A 22,230-nucleotide genomic window follows, 5' to 3' on the forward strand; every position below is an offset into this window, starting at 1 on the left:
AATAGTTTTACTCTTTGGTTCTTTCGGTAAAGTCACGTAGGTATAAAATAAAATAAATCATGACGTTTCGCAGCCCCCCCCCCCTCTCTCATCCCCCTTGCCCCTCCCCCCTCTCTTATATATATAACCTCTTACCACGGCATCTCTCTCCCACTTCAGCAAAAAAAAATATATTGTCGTGGTTTTCTCACCTGATGATGATTGCTTGTGTTGCAATCGAAACGTCGTGATTTATTTTATTTCCTACCTACCTACGTGACTTTACCGAAAGAACCAAAGAGCATGGATTCCTGCAGTCACGAAAGCTTCAAATCTATAATAGTTTTAGTTTATACACACGCGCACACACTACATACAAGTGGATGGCTGACAGCTTGTCCTGGAGGAGGCGCTCTTGCCTCGTGCCGCACGTCAATCTCAAGCGCGACAAAGTAGCAGCTCCCACACAGCGCTGGAGGCGCGAGGCCACACGAAGGGCGAAATGAAGAACGCGGACACTTTTAACGCCAAACATTTCCACGACGTCAACAACAACAACAAACAACAACAACAACAACAAAAATCTGTTCATGGAAACATAAATTGCAAAATGCTTCGGCTCTTTCGAAACATTGGTGGGGTTAGAATAAAAACGATTGTCAGTCAATGTCGTGAAGCGATTGTTAAAAATAACAATGATTAAAAACCCAATCACGCGACTATGAAGCTGCACGAGTCGAGGGGAGTGGACTGGGAGTCACGTTCACAGCTGCTGCAACTCGACTGCCAATAAAGTGCAGATGCATTGACGTGCAGCTGCGCTCAAGTGCAAAGGAAGCCTGCTGTTTCACGTTAGACATGAGTCCAAGAGCCTTGTTTGGTGTTAAGCGCAACCCCCTGGTAAAAGTACGCATTTTGATACGCGCACATTTAATAAATAAATAAATACACCCATGAGTCTCAGGTCGCCGTCACTGGACTCGTCAGCCCGAGGCGGCATGAAACACGTAAGCACTCACATTGGCAAAGAGCAACAGTTAATACTGGTAGGAACCTCCTGGTTACACCAGCCCACACAGGATTATTGTGTCCGTCCGTCCGTCCGTCGTGCAGGGAGGGGCTGGATGGGGAGGGGCTGGGTGGGGAGGGCGGGGAGGGGCTGGGTTGGGGAGGGTGGGGAGGGGCTGGGTGGGGAGGGCTGGGTGGGGAGGGGCTGGGTGGGGAGGGTGGGGAGGGGCTGGGAGGGGAGGGTGGGGCTGTGTGGGGGGTGGGCGGGGTGGGGCTGGGTGGGGAGGGGCTGGAGCGTGGGGAGGGGCTGGGTGGGGAGGGTGGGGAGGGTGGGGAGGGGCTGTGTGGGAAGGGTGGGGCTGGGTGGGGAGGGTGGGGCTGGGTGGGGAGGGGCTGGTCACCCCGTGGTGCCCTTATAAAACTCAACGTTTAACCTACTCACGCCGGCTTGTGCCCGCCCTCACAGTCGGCCATATTTGCGGAATACACCACGCCGCCGTTGACCCTGGCCATTGTCCGAGCAACCCAACGTTCCTACCAGCTCCCTCCGCAGGAATGTGTTATCGCAGGAACAAGAACAGTCGCTACTAAACGTGATCATATTGTACCGTAGGTACATCACTTGCAGAGCGTGCGTTACAAGGACACGCGTGAAACACCCAACTGGAGGTAAAGAAGAAGAAAAGAAGAAGAAAACCCCACCGTGGACAAATTGCACCACGATACATGGGCAAACACGCTGGGCGATATCTGCCAATTAGGTGGTGACGCGTGGCGTAGCTATCAAAGTGTGCAGGCGGTGCAACTGCGCAGGAACTGGGCTCCAAAGAGGAGGGGAATTTGGACAGTGGTGAGGGAGGGCTCCCATTGCCAGTAAACACAAAACCGTTGACCATCATCTCTTTGTTTTTTGTGAGGTTTTTTTTCTCTCCCCCGAATGAAAAAGTGCTCCGTTACCCGTGCGTCTTGCCCGGAGTGCGTCTCAAGTCGGTGACCTTCCACTGAGGATGAGTTGTCGGGAGTAAATGCACCGCATTAGCCGTCTCCATTATTCATGCCCCATGTGCTCGCTGAAAAGGGCAGTCGCCGAGAAGCTGCACATCGCCTGCACGTGGCCGGCGACTGAACTTATGCTGCCCCTACGACCTCCGACATGGGTCCTGTATTCGCATGGAATACGAGTGGCATTCGAATGGTGCCCCCCGAGTGAAGGTGCAGGGGTTGATGCGTGATCGGCAGTCGCCACTCCTTCCCTTGATCTCAGTCTCTCCAATAACGAAGCCTTCTTTCGCATCCTACATCGCCAAACGCGCCTATCGGAGGTGCGGGGGGGGGGAGGACAACGAACGAATTACAAAACAAGGCAGTTCTAAAGAAATGAATTTTCAAGTTAAAATGGAAAGCGCGTCGCTCCAGTGGCTTCCTGTTATCGGAAGGAAGAGCGTTCCAGACGGCCTCCAGAAGCGCATCTGAAAACGCGCGATGCTCAATGGTTAGACTCGAGCCCGCCATAGGGAAGTGGAATTTCCAACACTCGCTCAGCACCATAAACACGAGGTTACCGCCTGCTCAAAGCACCCGGCAGCCGCGTGAGTGTGAGTCGACATGGGAGGAGGTTCAGGACGATCGCTACTGACTTTGGTCGTGGCCGGGAATCGATTTCGGAGAGCCAGGTGTGCAGCTCAGTGCGATAACCACTGCGCTCGCAGTTGCCACATACTATACACACACTACACACACACACGTGCTGGCACACGCCACGTACACACGTGATGACACACTACACACACACGCGTGCTGACACACTACACACACGACACACACCCTACACACACACTACACACACGACACACACACGGGATGACACACTACACACACTACACACACACTACACACACGACACAAACACACACGTGCTGACACACTACACACGTGTTACCCACTACACGCGTGCTGATACACACAGAGGATGGCACGCGCATGCGCACGAAGCCCCCCCTCCTCCCGCCGCCCTCACACCCCCCACATCCTCGCGTGTCCTCCTCTCCCTCCTCGCTCCGCGTGAAGCTGCGCACAGGAGGAGGAGGAGACGCGGCGCGCCAGCGAGCTGCCCGTGACGGGACGTCAACCCAGGTGCGTGGCGCCTCCAACGCATTCCAGCGGGTTGCCATCAACATCCCATCAACCCGGGCTCCGCAAGTCACCATCGCTGACCCGATATTCCAGGCTCGTTCCGCCGAGGTGCCTCTCCATCATCATTCTGTAACATTCCCGTATTCCCGAACGCATCACATGCCATCATTGCATCGCTCCGATGTTCTTCTCGTCCAGTTGTTGATGATTGCGTAAAAAGAAAACTAAGGATTGCGATGTTCTCATTTCCTTCCGAACCCAATAAACCGTGGACGAATTCTCATCCAATTATCCCGTGGATCACTCTCGTGCCACACTTTCAATTCACTTCTCATACTATTACTCCCGGCTCCGTCAAAACCCATTCAATTTACATCTCATCGCAATGTTTCTGGCTCCGTCTCATCGAATTACTACGATTGCCATCTCAGCATGTTATTCCCGGCTTCATCCTGAATGGAGTAGTCTCCATATACCATTATATTATTCCCATTTACACTCATTGCTGTAACTCCTGGTTGTGTCCCATTATATCATTGCTGGCTGCATCCTATCATAATATTCATATTTCCAGCCAATCCCGTAATTTATGGCTTCATCCTAATTTCCCAAAATTCCAAAAGACTTGGGAAATAGTGCGGCTCTATCCCCTATCATCCCAATATTCCCAAATCCACCCAAAAATTCCAAGATCCATCCCATTATTCCTAAATCCATCCCAATATTCCCAGATCCATCCCGACATTCTCAGATAAATTGAAATATTTTCAGCTCCTTCCGAATATTTCTCGATCCATCCCGATATTCCCAGCTCACTCCCGTTTTTTTAAGACCCATTCCATCTTTCTCACATCCATCCCAATATTCCCTGATCCATCCCAAAATCCCCAAACCCATCCCAATATCTCCAAATCCATCCCAATATTACCAGATCCATCCCATGATTCCCGGATCCATCCCATTTCCAATATCCTCAATCCACTCCGTTGTTTTCCACGCTGTGGTGGAGCCACGCGCCCTAACGCACGCAACTGTCGGCTTTGTCGCGCACCGAGAAGTTGTCATTGGTCGGCAAGTGTTTACATTCTGTGTGCACATTTGTAAAGGCCGGGGGGCGACGTGGCACACTTTATCGATGGGACACACGCGGAGGAGGATACGAGGAAGGGAGGTCTTGAAGCCGAACTTCGACAGGGGGCAGGCAGTCATTACAGCGTGCATAACACACGTTGTGTTCAGTCGAGTCGTGAGAGGTTCTAAGCAGTGAGAGGTTCTAAGTAGTGAGAGGTTCTGAGTAGTGAGAGGTTCTAACTAGTGAGAGGTTCTGAACAGTGGGAGGTTCTAAGCAGTGAGAGGTTCTAAGTAGTGAGAGGTTCTAAGTAGTGAGAGGTTCTAAGTAGTGAGAGGTTCTGAGTAGTGAGAGGTTCTAAGCAGTGAGAGGTTCTGAGTAGTGAGAGGTTCTAAACAGTGAGAGGTTCTAAGCAGTTGGAGGTTCTGAGCAGTGGGAGGTTCTAAGTAGTGGGAGGTTCTGCACCGATCCTGGACGCCCCCTCCTCCACCCCTTCACCAAACAGCACTGACCAGCGTGGTGAAGTATGGCGACACGACCCACGTGACCGACACGGCGTGGGGAGGTATACACGTTAGCGGGTGGATTGACAAAGGAATATAAATGACGATAATTATATCGCGTATTAAGCTAGAAGTATATACACGCGTATGGATATGTAATAACTGGTAATGGTTCGTATGTTGAACTTCTTTCGCACCGTACGTAGCCAACCGCGCTAATCGGGGGGATGCGGTAATGACACAGGAAATGCACGCACGTGCGTACATTGTAATGCGGCACGTGTAGTAACGTGACGTCTACTCGAACCCCGTTGTGTGTCGCCTCTGTGCTGTTGAACCCCTTGCAAACCCAAGAGCTGTGAATTGGACGATTCAAAGGGGGGGGGGGGTGGGTAATGCCTCCTACAGACCACCACCAGTTGCCAAAAAAAGTTGCCCAAAATTGTTATTTTATTGATATATACCAAAGAAAATACATTGGAGGGCTTTTTGTTGTTGTCGTTTAAAACGCTTGAAATTTCAGATGACCACCCTGACTGCCCCCCCTGCCCCCACTGCCCCTCCCCCCCACTGCCCCCCCCCCCCACTGCCCCTCCCCCCCCCACTGCCCCTGTGTGTAGATGCTAGGAATCGAACCTGGCTGACCAGGCTCCAGCACACACACACACGTACGTGTGTGTGTGTGGGTGAAACAATTCACGCAAGAGTTGATGTTAGAGACGGATCCACGTATTGTCCGCGTATTTATTTGTGTTGCAGCTACATCTCGTGTTTTAGGCGGAGGTTGTGTTCTTTAAAAGAAAAAAGCGGCGAGTAACTCAAAATCGCGAACATTAAACAGAATTTAAACGAGGCAAAGTTCACAAGATCTTCAACATGGCGCGCGAGAAGGAGATGCTGATGCGGTCCGCGCTTGTGGTTGCTATCGTACCCATAGCTGTCAACCCACAAGTCTTACCCCGTATTCTTGTACAGGGACATTTAGTTTTCAGGTCCATACGGCGATTTTTTTTTTAGCCGTTTCAATATAGGCACAAAACCGTGTCTATTTGTTTGTGTTTCTCCCTTGTGATGGGTCTTTGTAGGATGAACGTTGAGATTTCTAAGGGGGCACGGGGTGACCAATAAAGTCTGAATCGGTCAGTAATAAGGTAGGGAGGGCACTGATAGAGGCTTGACAGGTGTGCGTGCCGCTTGCACGTCACGCGGCATTCGCTGCTGAACTTTGCTGCCCCGACTAACGATGAAGCTCGCAAGGCGCGTCCCGTGCACCGTGGCCAACGCGCTGGATGGAGCGCGTCATTTCAATAGCAGCGCGCGGGCGCGCAACCGAAAAATTAAAGCGTGAGTTAAAATCTAACGGGCTATTCCACAATCGCGTCGTGTAAACCGCGAGGCGACTGCGTCAAACGTCACCCCACAACGCGAACGATCGCTCCGAGTTATGCATTTACGCAATTATTCTAACGGGTGCGTCAAACTCGGACCCCAGAGCGCAAAGAGAGGGGGCCCTTCGCCTGCAGTGTTGGCCAGTTCACCGGCATTGATTGAAGCAAGCCCGTCGCTGCTGATGACACACTGGATGTCGAAACCGGCCGAGGGTGTGCTCGCCTTGAATCGGTGCTGTTGAAATGACGCACTCCCTGTGCGGCTGATGGGTCACTGTGTGTAAGAAATAATTTCAATGTGTATAAAGGAGGCATATCGTCGGTGTATTAATTTAGTTATGGACAGCCAAAGGTCCTCTAAAACGTAATAAGTTTTTGAAAATAATTGTATCCAAAACAGAAATCAATATGCAAAGGAAAAGATATTCAAGGTCAATTAATTGGGGGTCACAAGGCATCGGGACCACCTTGTAGACTGGATGGGTGATCCCATCGCCCCTGGCATTGTCTCGTGAATTCACCACACTGAGTAATTAATTTTTACTTGATACAGCAATCGTGCTGTGATGGTTCCACCTGAAGACGGAAGCTTGTGTTGCCTCCGAAACGTCGTGATTTATTATTTTATTTTTACTTTGACTTCTATTAATTTAATTTTTATTATTTACCTACGTGACTTTACCGAAAAAGCCTAAGAGTATGAATCCTTGCAGTCACGAAAGCTTCAAATCTCGAAAGAAAAAAAACCACTGAGTAATTCCCACAGCCTTTTGTTCTAGACCAGTGGTTCTCAACCTTTTCTGGCTATGTTTGTTTCAAGCGAGCACCCCCCTCGCCTGACCCAAAATTGTCCTGAGATTTCAACGTACGAATAGTGAACGTTGATATTTTAACCAGTCGTCAATTTTGTGAGGCATCCTAACGAACGAGTAACCGCAAGTGAATGGACAACACAATCAACGGACGCTCCGCATGCACAACGTAATTTGTTCGCGCTCGCTGGCTACTCTGGGAAACCCGCATTGTTTAAGATCAATTAATTTAGAAAGGTATTCACATCGTTCTAGGTTACCATATGGATTTACATTTTATCGTATAGTTATTTTATTTTGGTTGATTTTTATACGTGATTATTCACCAATGGACTATCATGTATGCTATAATTTCACACATTTATAAATGACCTCACGTACCCCTGGGACATTGCCACGTGGTAACCCCCAGGGGTCCGACTGGTAACCCCCGGTTGAGAACCACTGTTGTAGACCACCATCTCAAAGGAGACAAAATTGGGCCAATTTTATGCTGGTAGGAACCTCCTGGTTACAGCAGCCCACAGGGGATTATTGTGTCCGTCCGTCCGTCGTGCAGGGAGGGGCTGGGTGGGGAGGGTGGGGAGGGGCTTGGTGGGGAGGGTGGGGCTGGGTGGGGGCTGGGTGGGGAGGGGCTGGTCACCCCGTGGTGCCATGACAAAACTCAACGTTTCACCTACTCACGCCGGCTTGTGCCCGCCCTCACAGTCGGGCATATTTGCGGAATACACCACGCCGCCGTTGACCCTGGCCATTGACCGAGCAACCCAACGTTCCTACCAGCTCCCTCCGCAGGAATGTGTTTATTGGCTGGCAGCAACAGCAATAAATTTGGATAACTGTTGTATGACCGGTTTCATTCTCGTGAGTGATCGTCACTGCAGTTCAGCCCCCCCAATTGCCCACAGCTGCCATAAGTCCCAGGTGGTTCGTGTGGATAAAGCGTGATCACTGTGACGAAGCCTTTGCCGTTGCAGCACCAACGTTTTGCAACGACCCTGTTTCCTGCCTTAACACCGTAAATATTCCTTCAAAAAAATATCCTGAAGCACACGATCAATGCTGGGTACAATTGCATTTGAAAATGTGGTTTGTAACGTTCGTCCTAACCCGTGTATGGAGAATTAAACGTGAGATTTTATTGCGGGACCGTGTTTTCTTGGTGTGGTCTGGGACTCTTGTTGATGTTGTGTTGCCGCTGTGGCCAAGCTTGACAATTTGTGTACTTATGACATTTGAACTTACATACTTGATTTATTTTTCGTATTTATTCGAGTGATTTGCTGAAACTTTGCACTCCTATCCTGTTTTTTTTCTACCATTTGTTAATGGAACGTTCTGACCCGCCCCTACTGGACATCTGTGAAAAAGAGCTTCATAGCTCATCGGATTTCTCCGGGGATAAAACACATTCCTGCGGAGGGAGCTGGTAGGAACGTTGGGTTGCTCGGTCAATGGCCACGGTCAACGGCGGCGTGGTGTATTCCGCAAATATGCCCGACTGTGAGGGCGGCCACAAGCCGGCGTGAGTAGGTTAAACGTTGAGTTTTATAAGGGCACCACGGGGTGACCAGCCCCTCCCCACCCAGCCCCACCCCTCCCACCCCCCACCCAGCCCCACCCACCCCACCCAGCCCCTCCCCACCCTCCCCACCCAGCCCCTCCCCACCCTCCCCTCCCCACCCAGCCCCACCCTCCCCACCCAGCCCCTCCCCACCCAGCCCCTCCCCACCTAGCCCCACCCTCCCCACCCAGCCCCTCCCCACCCAGCGCCTCCCTGCACGACGGACGGACGGACACAATAATCCCCTGTGGGCTGGTGTAACCAGTATAAAGATTCTGACTGTGGGGACAGTCTGGCACTGCCTTGGCGCGACTATAAACTAAGAGCAAGATACTCATCATACAGAACGGGATCACAGCTGGAAACAATTTAAACGAACAAACTACGCGCAAAAAGTGATTTATAATACGTATATTATCACACGATGTTGCCGTTGTGTAATGGTATCTACACTGGACATGCAATGCCACTGGTTGCCAATTCGATCTCCTGGCGCGGCAGTTTAAACAATGGTGCAAGTTTGTTGAAATCTCCCAAACTTCGCCTCTTGTCCACCCAGCGATCGGCAGGTCGCGTGCGGTGGGGTAAAGCGTGGGCACTCCCACCTCTTCCAAGACGACTGGCCAGCGTGGAAGAGTAGGCCAAATACCATTCACACGCCATCACCGGCGCTCCAGAGAGCTGTCACGCTGCGTCGTCTGGCCTACCCGTGATCCACGCACCGAAAAACAGCAGCCGTGGCATTCCCCTGCTGCCAATTAGTTGAGTCATTGAAAGACATTTCACGGTGGGGGGCTCTTAATCAAATTACAATAAAATCAATCGCCGTGCTCTGCATGCCGGCTGACCTCCTGAGCCCGGCGATCCTCTTTAGGATTCATAGATTCATTGATTGACAGTGGCGTAGCAGTGGTCTGAATGTGCCATTTTGCAAGGAATTAAATGGGGCCCGTCCACTGAAACCTAGGCACCTTGGCACAGTCAGTGGGTCTCTATGTGAGTGCATGAGTCACTAAGTAAGTATGTGGGTCACAGTGGCATAGTGTGGTTGGGGCCACCTGTCCAATCCCACCCAAACAGCCTCTCACCCTCTCACCCTCTTCATAGCCCGGGTCATCTGGGCACCTCCAGTCCGTGGGCTCCGTGACAGTTGCACCGCCTGCACACTCGATGGATACGCTCCTGTTGATCGACATCCTCCATGTAAACCAGAAGAGAGGCTCGGGACACGACAAGTCCCTATTGGTCCGGAGCAGTGGTGGAAATGGGCCGGAGCACCCCAGAACGCCGTGGCGGGATTGAACATTTGTTTTAGAAGGAATCAAGGATTTATATTTGTTTTTATTTGACTCACAGATAGACCCCTAATCTGACAGGGAGACCCACAGACACGCACAGAGACCCACAGACACCCACAGAGACCCACAGACACACACAGAGACCCATAGACACGCACAGAGACCCACAGACACGCACAGAGACCCACAGACACGCACAGAGACCCATATACACGCACAGAGACCCATAGACACACACAGAGACCCACAGACACGCACAGAGACCCACAGACACGCACAGAGACCCATAGACACGCACAGAGACCCACAGACACGCACAGAGACCCACAGACACGCACAGAGACCCACACACCAAGCGAAGCTCCTCCTCCTCACCCTCTTCCTCCTAAGATCTAGTGGGGGTGGGGGGGATCATTTATGAGTTCCCCCAGTAATTTATTCCCATTTCTGGCCCTGGACGGGAGAACTGGCTTGAAGACTCAACCAGTATCGAGCAGGGGTGCATTCAATGGACAGAGCGTTCCAAAGCACTTTTTTCTGCTGAATGTCCTCTTAGCCTGGAGCGCATTATAACAGGCAGATAAACGATCCGAGGCGCTTCCTCGCTCAGTGTTAGGTTCAAGTTCATTTATTTAGGTGTAGCCCTGTGAGCCATTCGGCTCTTGAATCGGGTGCAACCGCAACAAACAAAAAAAGAAAAACATGAACAAGAAAACATCTTAAAGTGAATATGTGACTATGTGCAAACAGAAAAACCAAGAAAAGACGGAAAAACATTGCAGAAAAAACACCGTACACCAACGCTGTGTGCAAAAATCCCAGTGGGATGCAAGTCAAACAACAAAATCCATCCGCGAAATCTGGGGTTCGCGGACGCAAAGCCCGCGCTCATTTGGCCGAGCGAGCAACGTGCCGTCGCCTGCCGCCTGAACGCACCGTTCAATAATAATCGCCCCCACGGCAGAGCGCTCTGCCCATCGAACGCAGCCGGCGGAAGTCAAGTGGCTCGGCGGCTCGAATCCCACCACGTTCTTGAGCGGCGAGTTTTGTTTTGTGTGTGGGGGTGGCGCATCACACACAGTGCTCGCAGGGAAGACGCACTGCAACACGAAGGATAACCTATACTGTTTGGTTCTTTCGGTAAAGTCACGTAGGTATAAAATAAAATAAATCACGACGTTTCGGGCGCAACACAAGCATCCGGACGCTAGTGTTGCGCCCGAAACGTCGTGATTTCATTTATTTTCTACCTACGTGACTTTACCGAAAGAACCAAAGAGTATGGATCCCTGCAGTCACGGAAACTTCAAATCTAGCTTGAAGGGTAACTTGCCTATCGCCAAATCACTCAGAATGCGCCCGATGTCATCAGATCTCAGAAGCATACAAAACAGGGTCGGTCCTTGACAGCGCTTAGCATAGGCGCCCACCTTGCATAACACGTGTTATCGGCAGCTGCAGGGTCTACGCTGTGACAGCAGAGAGCATTGCAGCAGCATCCATTGTTGTACTGCACATCTGTGCTCCCACGCCGAATTCTCCCCCACCTTAAAAAAACACGCACCGGGCAGCGTGGTGAAATATGGCGAAACAACATCCCACGACTGGGGAGGTCTCCTCATCCAGAAGTGGACTCGACAAATGACTGGACACGTACCACGTACATTTTTGAAATAAAAAACCGAAAATCCCAACCATTAATTGCACCCTCTCTCTCTCCACGAATGCCACTCTCTCCTTTCAAGTTCACGCCAAGGACTTGCGTACGAGCCGCATGCGCTGCTTGCCTGCCCGGCACGGCCACTAAGAGCAAAGGAAGGGCATTGGCTCAGGCTGCAAAGCTCTGGGATGGCCATCGATGCGTGGCCTGCCAATTACAGACTGACGTTATTCATGGCCCATTGTCAATCCACCAGCCAGTTGCGTGAATACCTTCGTATGCCGCGTTGATCGTGTGTGTGTTTGTGTTGGGGGGATGTTTGAAACAGAATCTTTATTTATCCTGGAGAAATTCGAAGAGCTTATGAAGCCGTTTTTTAACAGATGTCCAGTCGAGGTGGGTCAAAAAGTTACGACACATACCAAACAAACGGTTGGAGTGCAAAGTATAGGAAAGGTAAACAAATCACAAAAAAATACTTCAAATAGATTTTTAAAAAATAGATAAAGTATATAATACAAATCACAAAAGTTGGTTCAACCAAAGTGACTATATTATACAGCGTCTTAATGTCACGGGTTGTTGTTGTTGTTAAAACGACATTCAGTAAAAAAAACGATAACCGTTTCCCCATTCCATATCTGGTTACAAAAGGCATGAACCGGTAACCGTTTCCAGCAGCATTTTAGTCATGAAGACATTGAATTGGCACGCGCGTAGCTACAAAGTGAGCGGCCGTAGCCCTAAGGGCACATTTGCCCTTGTTTCTCATAGACGCACAGGGCAAAGGCGCAGCACTGCAATTGCCCGCTCACGCTACTGCTGGCAGAAGCGCCTCCACTCGAGGAAGCTCTAGAGAACTGCACTGTGTCTGTTCAACTCTTGTTAGAAGAGGGTCAGCTTACCCAGACTTTTACCTCGCTCACACGCGACTTGGCAATCGACTAACTGGGGCGTATGTACGCAAAAAAACTATTGTAACCGCCCCAATTCATGCACTCTCCTAGCTCCCGTGATGTCGTCTCAGTGTTCTCTCTCCGTTCTCGAGAATTCAAGATCCCCTCTGCTGTTTTGAACCACCTCCTCTGTAACGTCCTTAAATGGGCACGCTTCGTCGATGTGCGTCGCATACTGAGATGCGGGTCACCTTTAGTTTGCTGTTCAAATCCAAATGTTATTGGATTGTATAATATGCGAGACAGAGGGGGGAAAAAGAGCAAGCAGGAGGGTGCACGCTTGGAATTACAATGAGATGCAGGGGAACAAAACGCGTGGATAAGGGGACAATCGCGACTTTGAGACATTGTGTTCACTGTTGAGAAAAACAAAATGGCGGAGCTAATCCGAGTCCAAATCCATTTTAATCCGTGCCCCCGTCCGTTTTATTTTACGGAACTTATAGTTTCGTACCTGTCAACCCATACGGTTTACCCGTATTCTTGAGCAGGGAAATTGAGTTTTCAGGTCCATACAGCGTACAGCTGTTTCAATACGGGCAAATAATTTTTTTGTCTATTTGTGTGTGTTTCTCCCTTTTGATGGGACTTTGTAGGATGAACGTTGAAATTTATAAGGGCACGGGGTGACCAATACGGTCTGAATCGGTCTGTAATAAAGTAGGAACTCATAAGGCGTTGACAGGTATTCTTTATTCAGTTTATTTCGGGAGCGGGTGAACAGGTATGCAAAATTGTAGATACGAGAAGAACGCCGTGTTCAATACCCATCCTCATCATCACAAAGTTAGAATCCTGGGCATTGCCCCACCAAATGGGGCGCCACGGTGGGGAGATGTTAACTACCTCGCCTGGTATACAGGAGGTCGTGGATTTGATCCCGACCATGACGCCTGTTTACGTGTCTCTCTCCCCGTGGTCACGTGGATTTTTCTCCGGGTCCTCCGGTTTCCCCTCCACATTTAGAATCAACATCACGCGTTTCCAATATTTGGCTGCTGTACATTTCTACATGATAAGCCACTTCGTCGGGCTATCATTTGTGATAACCAGGTCGCTTCTGAAAAATAGCTATATAGCTCAGTGGGCCATGCCTAGTAAAATAAAACATAATTGAAACTATAAAACTATTTTTTTTATTTTAACAGGTTCAACCCACTGATCATTATAGCTCTTTTTCAGAAGCCACCTGGCATGGTGATTCTAAATACGGAGGGAAAAACCGGAGGACCCTGAGAAAAACACACGCGACCACAGGGAAAGAGAGACACGCAAACTCCGAATATACAACAGGTGTTAGGGTGGGAATTGAACCCACGACCTCCTGCATACCAGACCAAGTAGTTAACATCTCGCCACCGTGGGGCCATCGTCACCAAGAGAGACCATTAAAAGCATCGTCTAAGACAAATGACCTTCATTCAAGCAAAGAAGGGAGTCTGAGGACTTGTTTCTACAGCAAATGGAATGGGGATGCCTCGAGGGCAATATGCAATATAAGCGGCCGTTAACATGGAACGATTTGATGTGTAACAGAGATACCGCATGTACACTGTACTCTATATATACTGCATAAAGATAGATTCCAATAGACATTCATCTCTGGAGATATATGTGTACGTGTGTAACTGTACCTCCCTGCAATAACTCACACGTGGATCTCCATGTTTTTGTGTGAACACCCACTCTTCGCACGTGTCGTTTTAATATAGAACATTATAGGATCAAGGGAATGTGCTGGAGTGGTTTAGGTTCCTTGGTAAAGAGCGGTGGAGCAGTGGTTAGCGCTACGCTGCACTACGAACCCTGCTACCCGAGTTCGATTCCCGCTCACGGCCAACACCAGTGACGATTATCTGAACCATTCCTGGGCCTCCCCTAGGTCGACTCAGCCTCAAATCAGTACATGGTGTGTATAAACATCGCCACTGGGGAGACAAAAGCGACCCGGGCGTTGTGCTGGCCACCCACCCCCGTGTGTGCCATGCCGGACTGCATAGGTGCTGCTCGCTAACAGCACTTGCCCCAACAGTCTGTCACGGGCTATGGTGGCCAGGTAGTTATTCTAGAAGAGGATAGTGGGCACGTATCTATTCTCAGGACAATATTAAAGGGAAGGGAGTAGAAAGGAAGGGGGTTGTCTTAAGTGTAAAAACTTTAACTGTGAATGGTTAAGACATTTTTTTTAAACACACAACAGGATTATTTTTGATGCCTGGATCACGCAAAATTGTGCTTGTTTACAAATAGTGCGGGAGTAAAAAAATTTACGCAAACCCAAACAATGATTAATGGATTATAAATTATCCCCCCAGCAGAGTGTTTTCGGCGTGTTTTAGCTACACTGGAGTATTTCTACGGATTACGTTGTTCTCTAGCGGTCGATACTGAGCACGATGTAAATTGTGATGTCACTCTCGCCCCATCTGAAGTGCAAGGTGTAAGTAAGTACAGGGGTTTTATGAAGGCAACTCCGATGTACGACATATTACTGACCGGTATTCGGTATAGATCTGAAACATTACGAAACTACTCCAGATAATTGACCCCTGATGCTGGGTAGAACGACGGGATAAATTGGGTAATACCCCAATCTTTTGTTTACTCTTGTCAGCGTTATCAATCACCTCACTGCCCTCACAGACGGAGCTCCTCCAAGCCTTAAACAGGTTAACCTTGTCTCCTATAACGTCCGTGACTTAAATCATCCCCATCCAAAGGCAGCGCACTTACTAATATTAATCTATTTCAACCAGACTTGGTGTTCCTCCAGGAGATACATTTGATGATCACCGAGGCATTCAACATCTGTAGGTTGTGTAGAGGACAAGTCTTACATTCATCTTTTGTCTCCCAACAGTCAGGAAGTGGTATAATGGACAATTAAACCAGTGGTTCTCAACAGGGGCTACTTCGATCCCAGCGGGTACGTGAGGTGATTTTTTTTATGCGTGGAATTAGACCATAAATTAGTCATGAGTGAATAATTACGTATGAATCTGCGAATATAAAATAACTACGATCAAATTTAAATCGATATAGTAACCTAGAACGATACAAAAGACCTTTCTAAACTCATTGATCATAAACAATGCTGGTTTCCGAGAGTAACCAGCTAGCATGAACAAATTACGTCATGCGTGCAGTGCGTCCATTAAATTAGTTTTTATTCGCATGCAGTTAACTCACTCGTCGTCTTTCGTGTGGATAAATACCAGCAGATTAAAGATGCAATTGTAGATTTGTTGTCCTCTTAATTGTCTGTTCAGAAGCAGAGTGGATCTCGCCCATTCCTCCTCCAAAGGAGTGCAGACAGAAGCAGCAGCAGCAGCGTGTTTACAATGTGGTTGATCGTTTTGGATTCATGGCCGCAATATTCGATGCGCAGGTGGCCGCATCGGTGCTGATTCGGTTGATATAGTCGACCATTGGCGAGGTGAAAGGTTGAAACCGGCAGGTTCGACGGAAGGGGTCCTGTATGAGATGTTTACTTTGGATATCGGCCGCAGACCAGACTTGCTTTCATCTCGCGTCTTCATTTGTATTTGTGGCGTGGACTGAGGCTGCTGTGATCCAGAAGGGGTGGCGTGATTTTAGGCAAATAGGCAGCGCTGGGTTTATGTCCCGATGTATCGGAAGGTTGCGGGGGTTGACAATAATTTTTTGGTCATCCCGGACGGCCGCTGTTTCACGACGGCTTTGCCGCGGAGCGATGTGGGTGAGCACTGGGAGCCACTGGGTTGGCGTCGACTTCAGCGGACCTGAGATGACACGCATTACAATGTTCAGTTGTGTGTCGATAACTCGAGTGTGAGCGCTGCATCTCCAAACAGATGAGCAATACTCTCCGTCGAATATACGAGGGCAAACGAGGCAGTCCGTAGTGTTCGAACATCACAGCCCCAACTAGTTCCCGCCAGTTTATGGATGTTTGTGCGGATTTTATCTTGTTCTTTGCTCAATGTGCTGCCTGAAAGTGAGACTTTGATTGAGCACCACTTCAAGGTATTTCGGGAGTGGGTCGCGGGTGATGGTTTTACAACTAAACTCGATCTTCAGCATACTTTTTGCCTCCGCGTTCGTGAGATGGAACGCTGAGGTCACTGTCTTGGTTGGTTTTGGCTAAAGTCGCCGGGAGTAGAAATCATTTTCCAATTTCTTTAAGTCGGTGTTTAATATTCTTGAGCTGCGCTGAGTGCCGTTGCTTGGCCGGCCAGTGCTGGATCGTCTGCGTAAATGAACTTGCAGCTTAATGTAGCCGGCATGTCGCTGGTGTAAATATTAAACAGGGCTGGTGCGGTCGGCCATTTTATAGAGTTCGTGGGCGGCTGATCTTGTTTCCAAGATGGACGCGAAATTGTTTGTTGCTGAGCCTACTGGCGATGAGGCAAACCGTTTTTTCACACTTGATGGTGTTGGCGAGTTTAAAGAGAAGTCCTCGGCGACAGACCGTGTCCTATTGCAGAGGACAAGTCTATTAAAGCAGCCGCTGTTTTCTGTTTATGCTTAAAGCTGCCTCGATGTGTGATGTCAAGGCGAGGACCTGGTCACAACTGCTTCGTTGTGGCTGAAAACTTGCCTGCTCAAGTGGTATGGTGGCTTCCAAGAAAGGATTAGGCTGTACAGATAAGAAAGGTTGGCCTTTAGCTGTGTAAGTCATCATCCGGTTTTCCTGGCTTGAGGAGAGCAATGACTTTTACTTTTTTCTAAAGTCTTGGTAGCTTGCTGGTGGCGATGATTTTTGAAAAAAGAAAAAAGTTTAATCAGCCAGGTTCTTCCTCTGCTGCCAAAGGTGTTTAAGGAATTCCAGGTAAATCCCATCTATTCCTGCGGCTTTATCTGCCTTTTTTACCATCAGTGCGGCATCTATTTCTTCCGGAAGTACAGCTGCAGACAGAGGAGAGCTTTTGACACTGGTGGAGAGTGTATCTTCTGCGGTTGTTTAACCGTGCGTTCTTGTTTTCGACATTCCAATTGCTTTCGCATTGCCGAAAAGCTGCGCCACTATCCCATTAGCTCACTCACTCGTTAGGATACCTCGCAAGATGGATAATTGGTTAAAATATGCTCATTACTCATACATTTATTTCTAAAAACCGTGTTAGGTCAGGCAAGGGGCTACTCAATTGAAACGAAATTCAACAAGTTGCCAAAAAAATATTGAGAACCACTGCTTTAAACGCATAGCTGTTCAGACAAACATCGACACACTCCCAACACCTTCGTCAATGACACTGTCTTAAGAGAACCAAATATATACAATAGGCAATGTTTTTGGACAAAGGCCCTTCTTCATAGCAGTGCAGAGCTGAGAGATAGAGCAAGCCCAGAAAAAGGTGCCATGGAATGAAAAAAGGTTGAGAAGCACTGGGTTAGGGGAACGTTTCACGCAAAATACGTTCAAACTCTTCGAAGATAAGGCCGCTTAACCTCAATTCTCCATGACTTTGACCCAGTGGTTGTGTCCCTTTACCGGGCGATCAGACATCTTGAACTATCTGGGGGCATCCACGGTGGGTGGGCGGGGGGGCAGATACAAATTTCACCTTATAGGTCTCATACTCGAAAACATGATACTTTGGTTCGCTGAGCATTTTGGTTCACATGTATACCTCTCAAAGGACTGTTCGGTTTGGGTTCGTATTAAAAAAAAACCTGGGGGCGTATATATGACAAATAATCGAACCCAAGTGTATCGGAATAATTCCATTCAGGCTTTCAGCACCAGGAATACTCTAATTTCACTTTTGGGTTGAGTGAGCAAAGGAACAATGGTGTTGCTCCCAAAACTACTTTTATTTTTCTTCTCCACATCAACATTCCCGATGATATCTTGAAAAAAAAGCCAAAATTTGAATGACTCTCTCGACTTAAAACCAATTACCTAACCTATCCTAAAAACGAATGGAGACTTAGCCCTTCCAGATTTTTGGGAAAGTCAATCTCACTACCTGAGAGGATTAGAACCACGGAGATATTAGCCTGCGTGCAAGATCCAGATGGATTGCTGCATTTTAAGACCTCATGATCCTGCAATACAACAGTGCAACAACCCACCTGATAATGATAATTATTAATAATCATTATTAATAATAATTATTAAATATCTTCAACAAGTACGTACTCCGCTTCATACTCTCTCTCTCTCTTTCACTCGCAGATCTCTACATAAACTCCCAGGCACTGTCCAGCCATGACCATCGCCAGCGCCAACAACAGCATCACGGGCCATGGCAGCACGGGCAGCCTCTACAACCCGACGAACGAGACGCGTGACTGCGTGCGCGCCGTCACGCGAGAGGACATACGTGCGCACCTCCTCGACAGCAACGAGCGCGTGGTCATCAACGTGGCCGGCATGAAGTTCGAGACGTGCGCGCGGACCCTCGCCCAGTTCCCCGACACCCTGCTGGGCGACCCGGCGCGACGCGCCCAGCACTTCGACCCCCTGCGCAACGAGTACTTCTTCGACCGCAACCGGCCCAGCTTCGACGCCATCCTCTACTACTACCAGTCGGGCGGGCGGCTGCGCAGGCCCGCCAACATCCCCTTCGACTTGTTCTCCGAGGAGATCCGCTTCTTCGAGCTGGGCGAGGAGACGATCCAGCGCTTCCGCGAGGATGAGGGCTACATCCGCGAGGAGGAGAGGCCGCTGCCCGAGTCGGAGCTCAAGCGCCAGGTCTGGCTGCTCTTCGAGTACCCCGAGAGCTCGAGTGCGGCCCACCTCGTCGCGATTCTCTCCGTTGTCGTCATCTTAGTGTCAATTTTCATCTTCTGCATGGAAACGCTGCCGCAATTCCGAGACCATGTTGATCAAGAAGAGCAGTTCAATGCCACCGAAATTTCTTCAACCGCCAGTTTTGCCACAGATCCATTTTTTCTGGTGGAAACCCTTTGTATCGTGTGGTTTTCCTTCGAGCTCGTCGCACGATTCCTCTCGTGCCCTAGCAAAACTGCGTTCTTCCAAAACATCATGAACAGCATCGACGTGGTGGCCATCATGCCGTACTTCATCACGCTCGGAATGGAGCTGGCCGAGCAGCAGGGCAACGGTCAGCAGACCATGTCGCTCGCCATCCTGCGCGTCATCCGCCTGGTGCGCGTATTCCGGATCTTCAAGCTCTCGCGCCACTCCAAGGGCCTCCAGATCCTGGGCCAGACCCTCAAGGCGAGCATGCGCGAGCTGGGGCTGCTCATCTTCTTCCTCTTCATCGGCGTCATCCTCTTCTCGAGCGCCGCCTACTTCGCCGAGGTAGACGAGCCTAAAACGTACTTCACGAGCATCCCGCACGCGTTCTGGTGGGCCGTGGTCACCATGACGACGGTTGGCTACGGTGACAAGGTACCCGTGACGGTGGGTGGCAAGGCGGTGGGGTCGCTGTGCGCCATCGCCGGCGTGCTCACCATCGCGCTGCCCGTGCCCGTCATCGTGTCCAACTTCAACTACTTCTACCACCGCGAGACCGACGTCGACGACTCGCACTCTGGCAAGGCCCACTCTCCGGAGCACTCTGCCGCCAGGATGTCAATCGTCCAGTCGCTGAGGAGGAGCGCACCGAGCACGCCCGTCCACGCACCAGGCTCCATGAGCAAGAGCGACAACACGCGCACACACACATATGTGGCCAACAGCTTTGAGCATCAGTGCAAGCCCACCGATGTGTGAAGGCCACGTGGCCATTGGTTGGAAATGTTCAACCCTTTTGTCTAAATTCATGTAGCCTCTGTGTACTATACATTTTTTTCCATGTTTTGTTTTTGGGTGGGGGTTATTTACCTTTTTGAAATGCATTGGCAGTATTTTCATATCTTTTGTTTACTTTTATACTTATCTTTATACATACATTGCTTTTTTCCGAATGCTTAACACATATGTGAAAATATTTCCGACGTTTGTTTGTTTTTTGAAATCTCGAATGGTATGCAATTTGTATGTGTTTATAATCTATCGTCTCAGATACCGACATGGCCTTGTTTGAATTAGTTTCAATTATGAAATGATTACCGCACTATGAATTGCTTTGCAAGTCCTGTGTTTCTCGGCTTTCCCGAGAGCTTTTGTTGATGCTCATAAGCACTTTAACGCAATGCAATCACTTGAAAAGCTTGGAATGAGTTAATTGCCAGGTGAAAGCCACTTAACTTAATCCTGTAACTTTCTGCCATCTTGCTTTTTTTGCTGTATACTTTAAATCGTTTTGCGTTGGTAAATTCTAATATATAAGCGACTGGCGAGACGTTCGTAGTAATGATATATGCATGCCGAATAATAATTACAAGTAAGCATCAATAATGTAAACTGATGTTCATATCTAATCTCATTAGAAATGTAAATTGTATAAGTCAGTGGTTCCCAACCGTTCTGGCCCCGCCGACCACAGTCCAATCAAGACATCTTCGTTGACCACCACGTGGGAATAGCAGTCCGCCATAACATTCAATACAACCCTGTTCATTAAAAAGCAATAAAAAAACATTAACTTGCTATTAATTCAATCTTCTAAATAATTGTGCAATGGGCAGTCAGTAATTTTTTGTTAAAAAAAAACGTTAGTACGGATCTGCAACAGTTCCACTGGCAAGTGTACCCACGGCCTTGCAGATGGACAGTGGCCCACGGACCAGAGACTGGGAACTGCTGGTCTGTGTTAATGTAGTTTGTGATGTCTGCCTTGGAGTTTGTAGACTGTAGGGCTTCCTCGAGCTGTCACTGTGTTTGATTTCACAGGACTCATGTGCAAGAATCAATATCACTGTTTAGAGTTTATTTTGTGAGTGGACCATTTGAAAAGGAGAAAATGTTTCTTAAGTGGTGAATGTCTTATACACAAGCCCACGTCTTTGTAGTCACAGGATCTCTCTGTCCCATCAGCCTGTTGGCTCATGAGCAGCAGCAGGCAATTCACAATTTATGTTTTTTGTAAGCTTGGCGTTAGAGACAATTGCACTCAAATTAAGTAGCTTTGAAATGCAACTCAAGCGACGCGCATTACTCTTGGGACTACGGAAGAGCAATTAGGATGATGGCTTAGAATTGGAAGCTTAGATTAGGATTGGGATGTGTAAATCGTTAGTTGGCTTGTGTACTGAAGTTGAAATAACTCGTGAGAGACCAGCCTTTGATTGTAGTCATCGTGGTGGGAATCTCGGCACAACACGCCGTTGCTGTGTGAAGGCCATTCCATGATGTTTTGTATGTACCAGATGTTTGTGTCATCATTGACTTCCTCTCATAGTCACCCGTGAACAGAGCTGGTGGTTGCTTGTGAGCGACTTTAGGTACAAACAACTTGGGCATATGATGGTGAATAAGAATATCTCACATATTGGAAGAGGGGTGGGTGGGGGGGGGAATTACATATGAATGCATGCAAATGTATTGCCTTGAGTGATGCATTATCAGGCACCTGACAAAAACTGTGACTTGTGTAATGAAATCCACGAGGGAGACAGGTAACTATCAACCCTCTTTATTTCTCTTCTCCAGCTCCCCTTACAAATCCATCTACAACCCTCTCCGCCTGCGCGACTCCCGCTCTTTTTTCTCCCCTACAACAGAGGTCGCAAACGGGTTTTGATTCCTTACCCGTACCCGTACCCAGCCGCACCAGGGTCGCAATCGGGTACCCGATACCCGTACCCTACCCGATACCCGGCTACTTGTACCCGGCCGGGTATTGGGTAGGGTACGGGTATCGGGTACCCGATTGCGACCTCTGGGATGAAGCCATGTTACAGGCGCGGGTGGGTTGATTCTAGGAACTTGAATTGTGAGAAGAAACAAGACGTTGGGAAATGAGTGACAAACGGTGACTCACCAGTGACTCACGGCCTACCCGTACCCGTACCCGACCGCACCA

General features: G+C 49.0%; 1 protein-coding gene across 2 annotated transcripts; it reads left to right on the forward strand.

The window, feature by feature from the left end:
• The first annotated feature begins 3,028 nt into the window (after positions 1-3,028).
• Positions 3,029-21,594, forward strand: LOC133348583 (potassium voltage-gated channel subfamily A member 1-like). Of its 2 annotated transcripts, none has more exons than XM_061561484.1 (2): positions 3,029-3,120; positions 18,531-21,594. In XM_061561484.1, the coding sequence occupies exon 2, from the start codon at positions 18,564-18,566 to the stop codon at positions 20,034-20,036; it is 1,473 nt and encodes a 490-aa protein (XP_061417468.1). In that variant the 5' UTR covers positions 3,029-3,120; positions 18,531-18,563; the 3' UTR covers positions 20,037-21,594. The 2 variants fall into 2 exon arrangements, with proteins under 2 accessions (XP_061417468.1, XP_061417469.1); XM_061561485.1 differs by lacking the exon at positions 3,029-3,120 and adding an exon at positions 4,694-4,713.
• Positions 21,595-22,230: the final 636 nt, after the last annotated feature.

This window comes from Lethenteron reissneri, chromosome 27, assembly GCF_015708825.2.
Source record: "Lethenteron reissneri isolate LAM-NWPU_2019-01 chromosome 27, ASM1570882v1, whole genome shotgun sequence".
NCBI lineage: Eukaryota > Metazoa > Chordata > Hyperoartia > Petromyzontiformes > Petromyzontidae > Lethenteron > Lethenteron reissneri.

Excerpts from the sequence above, each read along its gene's own strand:
- LOC133348583 (XM_061561484.1), top strand. The coding sequence starts at position 18,564 with ATGACCATCGCCAGCGCCAACAACAGCATCACGGGCCATGGCAGCACG.